This window comes from Aulostomus chinensis, chromosome 5, assembly GCF_037954235.1.
Source record: "Aulostomus chinensis isolate RoL2024-O1b breed Wild chromosome 5, RoL_Achi_v1.0, whole genome shotgun sequence".
NCBI classification, from domain to species: domain Eukaryota; kingdom Metazoa; phylum Chordata; class Actinopteri; order Syngnathiformes; family Aulostomidae; genus Aulostomus; species Aulostomus chinensis.
In genome coordinates, this window is record NC_141324.1 from 11,909,636 (window position 1) to 11,927,288 (window position 17,653).

General features: G+C 40.6%; 1 protein-coding gene across 4 annotated transcripts in view; it reads right to left on the reverse strand.

Moving 5' to 3' along the window:
• The window catches only part of LOC147261198 (low-density lipoprotein receptor-related protein 8-like), a 132,844-nt gene that overhangs the window by 91,126 nt on the left and 24,065 nt on the right, over positions 1–17,653 (reverse strand). For all 4 annotated transcript variants that reach the window (XM_086203128.1, XM_086203126.1, XM_086203127.1 and 1 more), the window contains exon 3: positions 1,547–1,669. In XM_086203128.1, the coding sequence (XP_086059254.1) occupies positions 1,547–1,669 (123 nt within the window). The remainder of the gene's footprint in view (positions 1–1,546; positions 1,670–17,653) is intronic.

A 17,653-nucleotide genomic window follows, 5' to 3' on the forward strand; every position in this document is an offset into this window, starting at 1 on the left:
TCTAGTTGAGAATAAACTTGCATCCGACAAGCTAAAAAAAAAAATCAGAAATAAATAAGCTTTTTTCAAGAGCAAAGATTTGAGAAAAGTCTGAGAAACTATCTTGAGGCATCTTGAGATAACCTTGTTTGATAGCCTAGTTAAATCTGTTGTGCCCCCACAGGATTTCCGGTGGTGTTGAAGTGAATGGCAGCCTAAAAACCCAGCTCCCAACCAGTCAGATATTTATCCCCTTGAAGAACATGGAGATTAAAAAAAGAAACTGAATTGAAATTTAGCATGAAAGGAGGTAAACAAAAAAGATTAAATGTGAACAAGGCTCAAGACATAATAAAGGAGAGACTGCTGAAGAAACGTTTAGGGAGGAGGAGAGCTATGAGAACAATGGCAACACTAACGAGGAAGAAAATAGCCCCATCATGCAGGCCATCTATAACGGGATTCATGCACACAGGTTGGATCTTAAAAGTGAAATGAGTGAATCTTGTCATAACCGGGCTCTAAGGCCATGACAAAACTGGGAACAGACAAGCAGCGGATGGCAATAACGTAAATATTTATTTGAACAAGGTAATCAACTGAAGTAAAACAATACAAAATGGCGTGTGGAAGTCAGTAAAATCAGCAGTTTAAGTGTGGATGTGTGGAAAATTAAGTGCAAGGTTTTGTGGGTAAAACCAAACAAAAGACAAATGAAAATCACAGCTGCCAGCTAAGATGTGACCAGGTAGAAGAGAGAGACAGAACTGCTGGAAGTTGGTCTATTTCACCAGGAGAGGAGCCCAGGTGCTCCAAGTCAGTGACCCACAAGTGACCACTGCAAACTCAAGATTAAGAGAGTTCGGCTGGAAGAATGTGGTGAGATTTTTTTCAAAACACCAAAAATAACAGCACTGCAAACAGGCACACAGAGCCGCGGCTTCTTTTGGAGACAGTGTCGAACCTCTATGGTCAATCAGTTCATGTTTTTGGGCCTGTTCAAAAATCCAGTCATTCTGGACGGAGGTGGCTACCGAAATAAATAAAATAACAGGGGTGGATTTAGATTTCTCTTTTGTTACCTTATATCTCTGTAAAATTCCAGACACAATCCTATAGAAGGATAAATATTTACTGAAGTGTTTTTGGCAAGTAGTAGGAAAGCTATCGCCAGAAAATGATTGCAACTAGATCCTTCAACATTGGTTCAGTGGCACGGGATCATTCAAGAAATTAACTGTATGGAGACTTTTATTTTAAGACTTGAGTCAAAAATGTACTGAACACTAGGAAAAAATGGATTGTGTCTGCACCTTGAATACAGTGACATGATACAGGATGTATGTGTGTGTGTGTATGTATGTGTAAAAGAATATTTTGATTTCAGCTGTAATACCCATGATGATCTCATGTTCTTTGTACATATAAATGAATAAAAAAAAAACTGTTCTGTTAAAAACAAGGTCGACTGTCTGACTATAAGTTACTTCCTTGGAGTGCATCATCAAGAGTTCTAATTAATCACAACTGTCGACTACAGATGTTCTTCAAGCAAGGTATCACTTACTGCATGTCTCCTCTGCCTCATCAGACCCATCAGGGCATTCTGGTTCCCCGTCACAGCGCCATCGTCCTGGGACACACTGGCCATTCAAGCAGGCGAATTCAGCAGGGGCACATGTTTTCCTGGCTGCTCAGAAACAAGTAGAGACAAAGGGTAACAGAGTGAGAACAGGAAGTTAAAGGTTGAAAAGGACAAAGGGAATCTTTTCTCTAACTCTTCTCTGCCTCATTTTATTTTTATCAAAGAGCACTGTAAAAGTTACAGTTACACTCTCAAACCTAGTCTTTTACTATAAGAACTTACAGGCATGTTGTGCTGTTATGTGGAAATAAAAAGGCGTCAGGAAAACTGCTCTGTAAAAACTTTAAAAAGATAACAAAACGCGAAGCTTCAACCACAATTACACAATTCACCAGTATCACACAGAATTTTGTATTGCAAAATAGAAATATCAGATTATTTAACATAGACTGAGGAAGTATTTAAGGATAACTGAGTATACAACTGGATTTCACAAAGAAGTAGTGTGCAGTGGGAAATAATGTCTTGGTGGGCTCTGGACATCCACTGTTTATCAAAGCTATATTTTCTACCTTATTAATGACTCACTTGCACTTCTTTTTTGGAGAGGACAATACATCAGTGTTTTCAGAGATTCCATGCAGGCTACTTGCAAGCTCCAGGAATTAAATTAGTTCATGTAGCCTAGATGAAAAATCCATAAAACTGTAAAAAAAAACACACACAAAAAACAACTGTTGCTCATGAATCTTATTAATATGAGAAGAAAGGTTACCTAGATGAACACTTTTATTTTTATTCAACAAAGACCTTGTCACAGTTATGGCAGCTGGTCAGTAATTTATTGCGTGAGTAAATTAGAAACCAGTGAACTAATGTCCAGACATGGAGCCTTGCGTTATCTGGCTCTATTTCAGGATTAATTTTAATTCTCGCATTTAGAGGTGTGGGTCACTGTTAAAGCAGGCAAAAAGCTACAAGACAACCTGCAGTCAAATAAGAAACTGTGTCTCCAATTCTAAATCCTGTTGAACCTCCCATTCTTAATTATCTCCTGCCAAAGTTGCACCAGTAATGGTTCGTTTTGGCTTGCTAACACTGTTAACAGAAAATAGGAAATATTTGATAGTGTCTCCGTGACAGGACATGTTTCTCCAGCTTGTAACAATGATCTCACTTGCCTGCTAATCATGATTACCTGACCCTTTTACAAAATTGAAACAAGCATCCCCTTTTCTCGTCTCCTCCCTCATTCATAGGTCTCTCCATCTTTTCTTACTCTGTTAAAACATCAGGCCTTTGTCCAAGCATTCAAGTTTAAAGATAAACACGTTTTTCATTGTTATTATTTGGGTATTCTCGAGTGAGGCTTAAGTGCCATTTGTGTCCTCATTTGGGAAGTGGAACGTGGGCCTTTTTCAAGAGGTAGAGACATAATAATGGGGTAAATGAGGATTCTGACACCTTTTTAACTGACTCCTCCCTCAAGTGAGTGCAGTCATTAGTGGAGTTCTCACATGACAAAGAAACACATTATACACAAGCAGATATGTGTTCACAGCACATGCCTGTTAAAAACTTGCGATACCTATATGGCTGAATCATGTTGGTCGGTGTTAGAAAATGTAACCAGTGGGGTGGCCTATAATGTGAATTACAGTGTGAGCTAGAATACTGTTCATCTTCAATTTGGTATTTGTTGTTCAAGTGCTGGAATCATCACTGTGTAATAAAAATAAGGCAAATATACCATCTGAAGTTTTCTTATTATTATGATGTTCTATGGAAATCACTGTTAATTGGCAACTTGAAAAATGACACCATACCTAGATGCTGAATAATGCAGCCATCCAAGACATCAAATGTGTTTTGTCAACACATGCTTTGGGCTGTTTTGATTAACACAGATAACTTTATGAATGACCTATACTAAAATAATAGTGGATGTATTCCACTACTTAGAGGTGTTGTGCAGTGGAGGAGCGAAATTTGTTTATTGGTTATGATTAATAATCATCGAAAAATGATTATTAATTGTTCTTGAAAAATAATAAATGTTATTAATCGAAATGAATAATAAAACGGGGCACCACTGGAAAATCCGGACCAATAACAAAATAGGAAATGCAGCCTCAAAGGGTGTTATTTCAGAAATGTCAATATTTGGGAAATGCTGGCATTTCTAGAGTGAACAGAAGGAGTGGAGGTCGGCACTGACTCCACCAACCAGCTTTTATCACAATATACAAGCAAATACACGCAGACAACTTAAAATACAACAAGATTTATTAACAGCAGTAAAATCAATCTTCAGTTAATATCACTTCTGTCTGATAAATCGTAATACAGTATATGCTTCAACTACGAAGAGAATACCTCTGTGTGTGTGTGTGTGTGTGTGTGTGTGTGTGTGTGTGTGTGTGTGTGCAATTGCCTGAGGGGAGGCGGAGCAAGATGGCGGGCGTGACTTGTTACAGCCACGGATCAGTGGAATGGAGGGCTGCAGAGTTTATGGTGACTCGCTAAAAAAACGTGACTGTAGCGGACTGAGCAGGAGATTTAAACTCTCTGGCACTCAGATGTGGGCATGGACAGTATGTGTGTGAGATTGTGTGTGAATGTGTGCACTAGTGGAAAGGAAGAGGAAGAGATAGTCAGCAGCAGTTCTATGCCGATCATGGTCGAGGACCAGTGTTTCTCTGTGTTACACAGGACTTGCTCCGCCTAGCTGATGATCAGCATGAGTCTGGACACAGCAAGTACCGATCTCAACCACTGGTGCAGAGCAACACAAGTTTTATCTGCTGCAGATGGATCAAGTCACCGTTTATTTAAGTGTGGTGACACACGGAAACATTAGTAACAACAACACAAACAATATTTTAACAGTATTGCTAACAGCAGCAGCAGATGTGTCAGTCCGTATAAGGACAAAGCAAACAGTTCAAAACACTCTAATCACTAAAATCTGCCCAGCGTTATAAGCCGCTTACTCTTGTGCAGGTGAAGCAATGGGTTTGGTCCGTCCTCGGTGTCCTTACTGCAACGAGGTGGCGTCATTTAGCGGCTACAGTGTCTTCCCAGTGGGATGTCAAATCTCCGACGAGGCATGAAATTGTGGGCGAAGAGAGGGTCACTCCAGGCCTGGCTGTACTGTGTGACTTTAACACACAGGCTCTTCTATCAGCTTCACCAAGAAGATCCTCTGGCAGAAGCGAGGAGGACAATTGGCCTACTCTCAAGAAGAGGTTAAACAAACGGTGCAAGGGAGAGAGACCTCAGACCCTGTAGCTTTCTGATAACTCCGCCCGAGCCCTCGTCAGCATTCAACATGAAGGAGCCGACCCTGAGAGAAGTGAAGGATATTGTCAGAGCTGCTAGATCCACCTCAGCATTGGAGGACTGGAGGAGGGGAAAGGTGGCTCAGCAGTGGAGGCATGCCGAGGGCGTATGGATTCTGAAGGAGGAGAAGTCGCACACCATCGAGCAGTTCAGAAACATCTCACTCCTGAGTGTGGAGCGCAAGGCAATTTTCAGAATTGTTGCCCGACGCATGACGGAGTTCCTCCTGAAGAATGCATACACTGACACCTCTATGCAGAAGGGGAGGGTCCCGAAGGTACCAGGATGTATTGAGCACATGGGAGTTGTTACTCAGCTCATCCGAGAGGCCCGGGAGGGCAGTGGTGACCTGGCACTTTTGTGGCTTGACCTGTCCAAGTCCTACAGATCAATTCCACACAAGGTAGTGAAGACCTCACTTGTCCGGCATCATGTTCCAGGCAAGATCAGAGACCTCATACTGGACTATTACAACTGCTTCAGTTTGAGAGTCACCTCTGGAACAGTAACATCAGCATCACATCGGCTGGAGAAGGGCATAATCACTGGGTGCACCATCTCAGTGATTCTGTTTGCCTTAGCCATGAACATGCTCATCAAGGCAGCAGAGGTGGAGTGCAAAGCACCCCTCACCAAGTCAGGAGTATGTCAGCCTCCCATCAGGGCATTTATGGATGACCTGACTGTTATCACAACATCGGTTCCAGGATGCAGGTGGGGTCTCCAAGGCCTGGATAGGCTCATCAGCTGGGCGCGTATGGGCTTCAAATCTGCCAAGTCCTTCTCCCTAGTGGTGAAGAAGGGGAAGGTCACAGACAAGTTCCACTTCTCGCTGGGAGGTTTCCAGATTCTATCCATCACAGAGAAGCCAGTGAAAAGTCTGGGAAAAGTCTTCAATGGCACCCTGAAGGACACTGCAGTGCTCCAGGCAACGAGCAGGGAACTGGGAACCTGGCTAGTGGCAGTGGACAGGTCAGGGCTGCCAAGCAAGTTTAAAGCCTGGATATACCAGCATGGCATCTTGCCATGCCACCTCTGGCCACTGCTGGTCTGCAACGTACCATTAACCACCATCAAGGGTTTTGAGAGAAAGGTCAGTGGCTACTTTCGCAGGTGGTTAGGCCTCCCACTAAGTCTCAGCAGCACAGCCTTGTATGAGAATAAGAACAAGCTGAGACTCCCGTTCAGTAGTCTGACGGAGGAGTTCATGGTTACCTGTGCAAGAGAGGTGCTGCTGTATGGAGACTCGAGTGACACCAGAGTCTCCTCAGCTGGGATTGAAGTGTGAACTGGTCGGAAGTGGAGAGCCCAGGATAAGGTGGATAGGGATGAAGGCTGCACCACAGTGTTCTGGTGGGACCAGTTGCATCAGGATGGGCAGGGCTAGGGAGCCATCCAAGACCTCAGTACAGCAAGGCCCAGGGGAAGGAGAGGCATCAGCTCATCCAGGAAGAGGTTCGAGCAGGACTGGAGGAGACCCGCTCAAGCAGGATGGCCGGGATGATTCAACAGGGGGTGTGGACTAGATGGGAGCAGGCACTGGGCCAGAAGATTTTGTGGTCGGAGCTTAGGAAGGCGGAGCCACTCCAGATGAAGTTTTATCCAGTCAGTCTACAATGTCCTCCCTAGCCCATCCAACCTCTTCTGTCGAGGATTGGCAGCAACACCCACCTGCCCTCTGTGCCAGAGGATAGGATCACTGGAGCACATCCTTAGCTGTTGCCCAAAAGCCGTGCCGGAGGGGCGCTACCTGTGGTATCAACCTCAGCACCCTCAGGTGCCTCTTTGAAAAACAAATGATGGTAACACTTTACAATCAGGGTAAATTACAAAAAGAGTTACATGATGCTTAGTTAATAGTTAATTAACTGTCTAGTAATAATTTATAAATGTGTTCATATTAACATTACTGTTTACAGCATTTATTGCGGGAACTGAGGGAGAGTGGGGTTCGGGTGAAGTGTTACTTAAGCTAAACATGTTTTCCATTTAAAAATACTCAGGATCTATAGACATCAGATCATTTGCCATCATTGATAAACTAAAAAAAATTACTGTATTGTTTGTACGCAGTATGTTGTAAACATGAAAACAGACTATGTTTTACTCATGCATGACTCACGAGGTGCGTGCAGTTCTTTGCAGGCAGACACAACTATGCATTCACTAGTGTGCCACGGACACACAAACCTCCTCAGATCTGGTTTAATTGTTTCTTTCAACCTGTGCTGTTACGTGGCCCCTTTAGTTCATCCACTGGTCATTCAGCAACTCAAACCTGTTATAATGCATGTCTTCATCGAGCTCACACCGAACAGCCTATTAACGGTTTACTTAATTTCTGCAACCCACAAAAAAGTAAGTCTTAACCTAACATAAAACCTCAAAAGCTAATCATCTCTCCTAAAATGACAGCCCACCTGGGAAAGAATTGGTAATTAACATATTTGAAATATACTGAGAGCAGACAATGAACTACAAAATCCACACATTCAATTTTTTTTTTTTCAGATAATGCATATCAGCCGCCTAACATACCATACCCAAGATGTATGTTGAGAAAATGACTAAGTGAGATTTGTCAAAACTGTCCTCACAGGGGTAATGGAGTCTGCCTGAAAAAAAGAAAGGCCAAAGAAAGAAGAAAAATATCCCTTTTTTGTACGCAAAAAGAGATACACATAACCCGAAACCTAAATCCTAAAAGAGGACACTACTGAAACTTTCCAGAAAATCTCCCATACCTCCATAACCTTGCCTGGGTATTACTATTGTCTTAATTAATCTGAGTCCCATGAGAGGAACATGAAAAGAAGGGTCACTGCTGTATGTTCTGGTTAAGCCTGTGTTCAAGTCTTCATTGGTTGTGGAACCTGGAAAATCTTAGGTTGATCTAGTATGTGACCTCCACAGGTCAAAGGTGTCCATATCATGCAGTTATTTCTGTCATGGTCTATGCAGTACGGAAGAATAATGGGGCCACCCATGAGAGACAAAAAGGAGAGGAGGTTGATTTTTTTTCATCATGCACTTTAAAAGTTGAAATGTAGAGAAAAACGTTGCAATAAAATGTCGAGAAAAAAGTCAAAATACAATGTATTTAGTCGACCTTTAAAGACGATGACAACCAGCGCATGTGACTGCTTCAACAAAATGCCGTGCAGGCAGTTCGATGAACTGGTGAAACTATACTTCGGCCTCGGCTTTAGTAACAAAGAAATACTTTCTCTTTTAGCTCACAAACACACTGCAGTTATCAGTATTATGACTTTGAAGAGACTGTGCCAAAAACTGCGACTGTTCTGAAGGATAAACCACACAAGTTTGGAAGACAAGTCAAGACATTACATGTCGGCTTTTTTGTCACCATTTGGTCTTCTCTCTGAAGTGTGTGGATGAAAAAATATCTACCTGCTCTATTTTTTTTTCATGGATGGCCCTTATAGTCTTCCGTAATGGGAGCTATGGTTCACTTGGCAATTATTACCAAAGCCAGCTCACGCCATCTGCTAGGAATGACTTTCTGTTTAATTAGGAGGGATTTTAAAATGGTATGCTCCTGGGAGGGATTGTAGTAGGGGGGGTGAGTGTGAGGATGGGCTGAGGGAGAGAGTTACAGGCGAAGAGGGCAGACAGAGTGGAAAAAATCACAGATGTTAGTAATAGCTGCAGAAATTGAGTGTGACATCCACAGTAATGTGTTTTATGGAATACCAAATGGAAAGTGCAACAGTGACCAAAAGCAGTTGCTATTTATGTAGATGTTAGAGATAGCACTTAATGTTAATCCCATGACATGTACTGCACTACTGCACAATGTAATCCACTCACACGCACATTCACGCTGACCTTACACAAAAAAAATCAAGAGAAAAAACCCAATCATAATTTAGTCTTGTGTGTTACTCATCAATTATTGCAAATGTGATGGGACGCAAGACGAGAAACCAGCAGTTATCCCAGCCATGTGATGTCTCCAGGAGGAGGTGTGGTTGGACCAAGTACCATGCTCCAGTAACCCCATCTTGAGCCTTCTTTACTAATGCCAAGATTGTCTACATTTTATTACCTCTACCTCTACAGGATGTGTTGCTCACCATATATGCTGGAAAAAAAATTTAGCTGCTGTTTGTACTTGTTCATATACAGGAATATGTGCATCACAACTAAATTCAGAGTTGAGGAATTCTGCTTGTTGAGACCTTAAAGACCACAGACCTATATTTAAGAGTAGATGTTTGTTGTATGACCTAAAGTGTCTGTGTAATATTGTGATTGCTACATGACAACAACCTCGATTTGTCCCTGCTTTGAAAAAATGGAGATAGATATGTCTTTTCAGCCATGTAAGTCACCAGGCATAAGAGGATGATAAAATCAATTCTACCTTCAACCACTATCAATGTGTGATCTAATGGCGGATCATTTTTTTTAAGTCTAAAAAAGGAGATGGTAGCCCAAGCATTATTTTGCATAAAATAACTGGAAAAAATATAATAATAATGATTATTGGCCATGTCAATTTCTGGTATGGCAACTCTCAGTGGCAAATTGCAATTTCATAGGAATTGGCCAAGAAAGTGGTAAGCCAACGTGGACGGACAGAAAAAAAGACAGCGATATCTTCATTTTATAGGAAGAATATCATGAAAATTCTTATAAACATCTATGTTGTCCACAGTGTAAAACTATGAATGAATGAAATCCTCCAATTACTTGGTGTACTGCAATATAAAACTGTGCTTGGGTTGAGTTTGTCCACACACTGGAAGCAGGATTATGCATCATGAAGCAGTTTGAGTCAAAAATGGCGCAAAAATATGGAGAAAAAAAAACCTAATAATGCCATTAACAACTCATTTCAATGATGTAACTAAGATCAGAATACTCAACTCATTACAATCTGAGTATTTTTTTCAACTGACTATGACTTCATAAGGTAAGGTAATCAGAAATTGCTAATTCAAGGCAGTGACTTATTCAAAGTATCATATTAAATAGATTCATATTGACATTGGCATCCATGTAAATGTACCCAGTGAAATCCATGTCTATCAACAATTATCTCAATTTTAAGCTGATTGTCTCAAATCTAGACAAAAACATTCAAAACAAAAACATATAATGGGTTTAAAATGCAACTCCAAAATTTCCTAGTTTTTACCAAAGTAATAATGCTTATTTTGATATTGCACCTGTTTTTAGCTCTTTGAAACGTGTCCTGTTCTGTTCTACCTAATCCCATTTATAAAGGTTAACAACACATTTGAATTCAACACTGATTTATGCATGTGACAATCAATCAGTGTATTGTTGTCAAGGCTGTTGCTCGGCTTTGACACCGTCAGCTATCTGACAGAGTCTGTATGTTTGCTAACAGTTTAGCTGCCACAAAACGAAGACTGTCAGTCTAAGGAGATCCAGAAGATTTTCCCATTCATTGTTGAATTGATGCTTTACCAAAAAAGTGGTTTGGGATTTTTTTTTTTTTATTGTTTCAAGCATTTACAAATAGGGGTCTTGGCCCTGGACCACATTATTATGAACAATATGTGCATATAAAAAAAAAACATGATGTATCTTACCAGCTGCTACAAGTCTGATAATAACAACAATGATTTGGGCAAAAATATTGAAGAAACAATGGTTTGATGAAGGCATAAAACTTCACAAAACACTGCGTGTTTTTAGAGAAATGCAGCTGATACGAGGCAACAGCTTGTCCCAGGAGTTAGTTTTAACTTGACAAAGACAATGGGATATGAATGCAGGTACAACATTTCTACATAAAGGTCCACTGTAATTAACAAACTGATATCTGTACATGAACGTCATTACATCACAAACACTGCAGCATATATTAGCATTGGGATCATAAGGGAGGCATGTTGGTGCCTCGTGTTTTTTCATAACTCTAGAGTTAATTTTAGCTCACACCCCTGGTAAAACATACAGTCCCTCCCTTCCTGTCAGGTCACATTGCCACTAACACCTCCTGACTAACGAAGAGACTGGCCTGCCTCAGCAGCCAGCAGAGCTGCTTAGTCCCTCTCAGGCAGCCAGAGAGTGATTTATACTGAAGACGGTTTACTTCAGCCTGGCTGAACCCCGCGAGAGTTATTTCAGTGGCTGATGTCTGATGGGCTGATAGCAGATATAGGTGCAGGTGGTTGTATATGGATGTCTAACAGCAAACCTTGACTTAACATGCTATTTTGAAGCTTTGATACTCATTTTTTTCAAATGGTGCTGAATGTCCACTTCCTTTGACTCTGCATGCTCATACTGAATATGCACGGGGTAGAAACAAACAAGCATGCAGAATATGCACGTCCCAAAGAGCGGGGAAATCATGAATTCACCCTGCTGAGAATGCATCGCTGCTCTGAACATACACACACGTCGTTGCCTTTCACCACATGATGCCCACTCCATGTGCTTGACCTTCTGCTACACTTCTTTTTTTTGGTATTTACTTTAGAGATGCAAATGTTTGGTTGGATCTGCAAGCATATGTCAACATGTTCATCTTACAACTTGGTATCTTCAACAAAACACAATCTAATATGTTACAAAATGCAAACATATTTATTGAAAAAAAACGTGCTCATATATATATATATATAGATATATATAGATATAGATATATGAGCATATGAGAAAGGGTGTTCGTGTCACAAAATTTCGTGAAATAAAAATGAAGAAATAAAATTAAAAGACACACAAAGTAAAAATATCAATGTAAAAAAAAAAAAAGTGAAGCGGTGCCGCGCACCACTAACACTGATGACTTTTGGCCCTTTCGCCTACTGTGTACACATATTACAAGAAGAAGAAGAACACTGCAGCAGCCAGAGAAGAAGAAGCAGCGAAACAGTTATTTCAAAATGGAGGAAGACAACGTCAAACAAGCTGCAGACGCTCCTTCATCAAACAAAACAGTTGTGTGGACTGACTTTGGCTTCCCATGTAGGCAGCGGTGAGACGATTGTGCATAAAACAAAAACCGTGTGCAAACTATGTTTGTACACAACACCAAACACTGCGGCAAGCACTTTTTCATCTGCTGTTGACAGATTTTGATGTTACTTAAAGAAAAATATGTAACTGTTGAAGATATTACAGTTACATATTACAGTTCGCTGAGGTCAGACATTTATAGATCTATTCCTGATACTGCAGCCCTGAGGATTATTTATTTGTTTTTCTTTTCATTCAAGAATGTAGTTGTCCTCATCGTTTACAACAACAAAGCACTTTTTAATTGCAATTTCCATCCATCATTGTCTTCCGCTTATTCCTGTTCAGGGTCGCGGGGGGGCTGGAGCCTATCCCAGCGGCTATGAGCGAGAGGCGGGGTTCACCCTGGACAGGTCACCAGTCCATCACAGGACCAACATAGAGAGACGAACAACCATTCACACTTACATTCATACCTACGGTCAATTTAAAGTATCAATCGGCCTCGTCCTCTCTTGATGTCTTTGGACTGTGGGAGGAAGCTGGAGTACCAGAGAGAACCCACACAGGAACAGGGAGAACATGGAGACTCACACAGAGAGATCCAGTGTCCGAGCCGAGACTCGAACCTTCTTGCTGTGAGGCAACAGTGCTGACCACTGCACCACTGTGCCATCTAATTGAAATTTTATGTTTGTATTTGCATTGTAGTCTAAATAAGGGAAAAAATACAAATATTTTGTTTTTTTCAAAGCTGACGCTACTGATGCAGCAAAAACTTGTATGTCTGCATATTAAGGAATAAATAAAGAATATTTGATTTTTGCATTTCTGACTTTTGATTTTCTTTAATCTTTATTTCGAAACATGAGTATTTTGTCTTGTGAGCCCTGTTTCGTATTTCATGTCGTTTCGTGAGTTGACTATTTCGTTGCACCTCTAATATATATATATATATATATATATATATATATATATATATATATATATATATATATATATATATGACAAGTGTTTAATTCTTCGTCATTTCTGTTGTAAGAAATTACAAAAATGTTACAAGTGGATTTTTTTCTGATATTCAAAGATTTGTCCTACATGAATAATTGTGTATATTATGGGTAATAGCTGAAAATGTGCATATGAAGTAAGTGTTGGGTTTGTCTCTCACAGCCAGAGGTCTCTTTTCTCACAGAAGTCCGTGCTGACACAGTTGACACTTGTTCGAATAGACTAGCGCTTGTTAGAAGAACACGGAAGTATTGCTCAACCTGAGCCCTATTTACTTTGCCAATTATCATCATTATTATCATTTAGTATAGGAGCAATTAAAATTCTATTGACCCCTGTGTGTCATTATGACCCAAAAATGTTGAAATTTAAGGCCTATCAATCTATCTATTGATCGATCGATCGATCGATCAATAGATAGATTGATTTTTGTGTGTGTGCGTGTGTGTGGGCTACATATAGTCATGCATACATGTGTGGTGTAGTGGTCTTTTACTAGTGATGACTGTGACTTTAAGTGAAACTCATCTGAGGCATGCATCTCGTCAGAATTCAACCAAGGAGATATTTCCCATCTCTACCTCTTGAGGACGGTAGTATTCCATTCCACATTCACCTTCTCACCTTCACCTCACTGTCTCAGGGAAAAACTCTAAATCAGTCAAATCACATGCTATTGCCTTGGTTTGAAATCCCATTGAGTCCATAGTGTACTTTGTCTGCAGATATGTGATTTGAGGTGTGATGAGAAAATAGAGTTTTGGTACAGTTGATAAGAACTGCCTGGAAGAATCTTGTGTTGAAGAGGATTCCTGAGGAGTGTCCTGCTGGGAACCATCACCACAAAAGCAACTTTGGTGTCTTCAGGTTCCAGCCTCTGGTTGGTGTCAAGCACTGGGGAGTGTTTGGAAAGCTGGACTCCTCACCATGATTTGTAGGTGAGAGTGTCTCATTTAAGGAGTTGTTTTATTGTTTTAGATAGAGGGTGAGATTGGGGCGGCACTGTTGGTAACTGTTGGTCAGCACTGTCGCCTCACAGCAAGAAGGCTCTGGGTCCCAGCTCGAGCACGGGATCTTTCTGTGTGGAGTCTGCATGTTCTCCCTGTGCCTGCGTGGGTTCTTTCCGGGTACTTCGTCTTCCTCCCACAGTCCAAAGACATGCAAGTAGGAATTAGGTTAATTAGATACAGCAAATTGACCATAGGCTTGGCTTTGAGTGTGAGTGGTTGTCTTTCTATATGTGTTGGACTGGCGACCCGTCAAGGGTGTACCCCACCTCTCGCCCGAAGGCTGCTAGGTTAGGCTCTAGCCCCCCCGCGACCCTTCACATGATTAAAAAATAACAATGATAATTCATGGGGACAAGTGATGCTCACAGAACAGATATGCATATAACTCATGCTGTATGTATAGACTCTAGTGACATATGGACTAACCTACATCATAGGACGATATGTTTTAATTCCACAGCTGGCAGCTATAATAAACTCATGTCATGGATTGCACATCAAGGTGAACTTACTCATGTCCAGTTTTTCTATTGTGAATAACAGCAAAAATCTCATCTCAAGAAAGTGCCTCTGCACGTAGAAAACAATATCCATAGAAACTGAGGGTGACTAGAGAATAAAAAAAGAATGAGAAATACATCAAAATGAGACAAGACAAAGGAAGGGGATTTCACAGGGCACCATTGTAGCTTGTGTATGGTAAAACACATCAGTGATGCAACCTCGCTGTAATGTCATCCTGTCTGATAACTACTGCTGTAAAATCTAACCTAGATACAGCCAGGAATTTAACATCTCATTTTGCAGTTGTAGAAGTGGTTATTAAACACTTATATTTGGCGGTGCAGCTTCAGTCAAGGATGTTCCCTGAATGATATTCATTAGTCCGTCAATAATTCAGCAGGGAGGTTAACCCGTGCCCTCCACACGCACACGCACATGCACTTTCACTGAGATGTGGAAGATGAAGCTTCAAGAGAAGCACTTTGAGAACCACCAAATGATGGATTGCGGAGGGGGTAAACAGCACAGACAATCTATAGCAGGGCAACAGGTAGGAAAAGGAATACAAATTATTAATGTTTGTCCACGCTGAACTACAGAAGCACTTGTCTGCAAGAGTTGTGCCTTCAAAAAATATGCATTGCACAAACCACATAATTACAAAAGTTTGCATTTGGGAAACCGGTGCTTGAATTTAAAAAAAAAAAAAAAACATTTGGCAGAGAAATCCAATTATAGAGAACCATTTAGAAGAGGCGAGGAAGGTTTTTAAAGGTGGGTGTGTGCAGTGACCCCACCATCTAAATCCATGCAAGGGTCACGTAATGTGCTGTTACAGACTTCCCAAAATCCTACTTTTATCAGAAAAAAACAGAAACTTGTTTATAAAACTAATCCTGCCAGAATGACAGTCAGACAGACAGACAGACAGAAAAGCCTCCTGTGGTCAGATAAAAGGATTAGAGTTTATTTTGATCAAGAGCTTTGATTAAAAGTAGTAAAAGGTATAGTAAAAGCATTTAGGAGGCAGGAAACTGGAAGATACATGTGATGAAACTGGAAACCCTTCAACTGAGTGCTGTCCAGATAAAATGAGACAAGGTGGTTAGAATCTGTGGCTTTGAAACAAAACAAAAATCCAATCCTAAACATATCCACAGACATTACTTAAAACAATTCCCATTGCTTAAGACAACCCAGTGAACCCAAATCACTCACAAGTAAGTGTCTTGAGCTCACAAAAATGTTTGTGTGCTCTAAATAGGTGGCAAGCACTTTCTGCATTCTGGAGTCACAGATGAAGGAAACAAAAATGTCTTCGTAACCTAAAGACACTATTTGTGGGCACTTGAAAGGCAAAATACACTTTATGGGAGAAGTATTGCTTTCATGATAAGGCAGATCCTAAAAGACAACAGTGAAAGAGTTTTTTGACTCATTTCAAGCTAGACCCCCAATATCCTGTCTCCAAAGACCACACTCTTCAAATGTTTCAGTTGAAGTTTTAGAGTTCTAAAAGACATCTGGAATAAAGACTTGAACTACAAAGGCTGTCAAAACTTACATTTCACAGGTAAGAACTGAAAAAGTATAGAGGAAGATCTCACAAAAAGATTCCCAATCCTGAGACATCACAATAAAAAAAAGTGTTTGTTAGCTAATTAAAAGGCAGAGATGCTGACACAACCCTAAGGCTCCGAAGTTATATTAAACAATATCTCGGCTTCAGCAATAACATCTCATATGGTCCTAGGCCACAACACACACACACACACACATGCAAACACACACACTGCTGTATTTCACACATGTATATAAAATCTCTCTATTCTCATTTAACCAACCTTACAGCATTGATTCTAAAACGTCTTCAACATTTTTTTTCCAGAAAATTAACTGCAAGTAGGACTAAATAATGAGAGAGAGCTCAAAGGAATGGAATTTAATAAGGAGAATCCCAAATCAAAGCGAAGTAAAATCTGGTCAACTGGACGTAAGTTTATCTTGAGGACGTTTCACCTCTCATCCGAGAGGCTTCTTCAGTTCTAGTGAAGAGTGTGGAAACTCCAGCTTATAAACCTATGTGGGAGTGGTCAGTGCTATTGTGGTGGAAACGACCCTCCCGAGACTCACCTGGCCTCCCCAAATGACAGTCGTTGTGAGGTGTCAGGGAGTTTCAGGGGTGGTCGTTAGGGAGTTTCACCGACCACCGACTTAAAGAAGCCATCCACGTCAGGATAGAGAAACCATCTTTGAACAGAGGAGGTGGACTGCGACATTTCCTTTCACCAATTTACAACCAAGTCCTTTCAAAGCTTCCCCAAAGAGCTCAGCTGAAAGACCCATGTGGAACGGCTGCTGCCAGCACAGCCCATTAGCATCTGAGTGGTCGGTGAAACTCCCTAACGACCACCCCTGAAACTCCCTGACACCGCACAACGACGTTCGTTGTTCGTTGTTGTCGTCGATTTTGAGAAGGTGTAAAAGTATCAGTTTCCAAAACCCAATCAGGTCTGGCAGTCCTCCATCTGTGTTAGCTGGGAGGCCAGAATGTTGGTGTATATAATTAGTGGCACACCAGTTATTATACAGTAACACTACACCAGGATCAACAAGTTCAATTTAAGAGTTTTTAGGAACACTTTGAAATATTGTCAGGACCTATTTCACAGCCATACCGGCAAAAAGATATTTATTCTTTAATTCTTATAATTACTTACAAAAGTAATGATATGGACATATGATGAAAATTAGGCACATCTCTGGACTAAACATTTACCACCATCCTGAAATACAGTTTTAACTAACCCAAGGTAAGTAAACCATTCAAAAAAAATTGGTTTGCTGTTTTTGTCATTTACAGTCATTATTTCCATAAAATATGCTTACCAAATTAGTGCTGAAGAAATAAAGACAATGTAATTGTGATTCCTTTTTGAAGTGAGGTCAGAAATATTTACTCTCAATTGTAGAACTAAAAGAAAAATGCACAAAATGGTAAAGGTACAACACTGTGTAAACTATCTAGAGTTAATGAACTACAACATATTAGGCATTGCAAATGATGTTTCCAAATCAGCGGTGTTTCAAATCTCCACATTTCCTGACCAACTGACCTTTTTTTTTGCTTATGAACTTGAACATGATGTCTGTAAGTGTATAATATCAAAATACTCAATGTTTCCCATCAGAAAGGATATCTTTTTCCTTCCTGTCTCAAACAATTGAGGGAAGTCAAAATAACAGTAATGACTTCCATGGT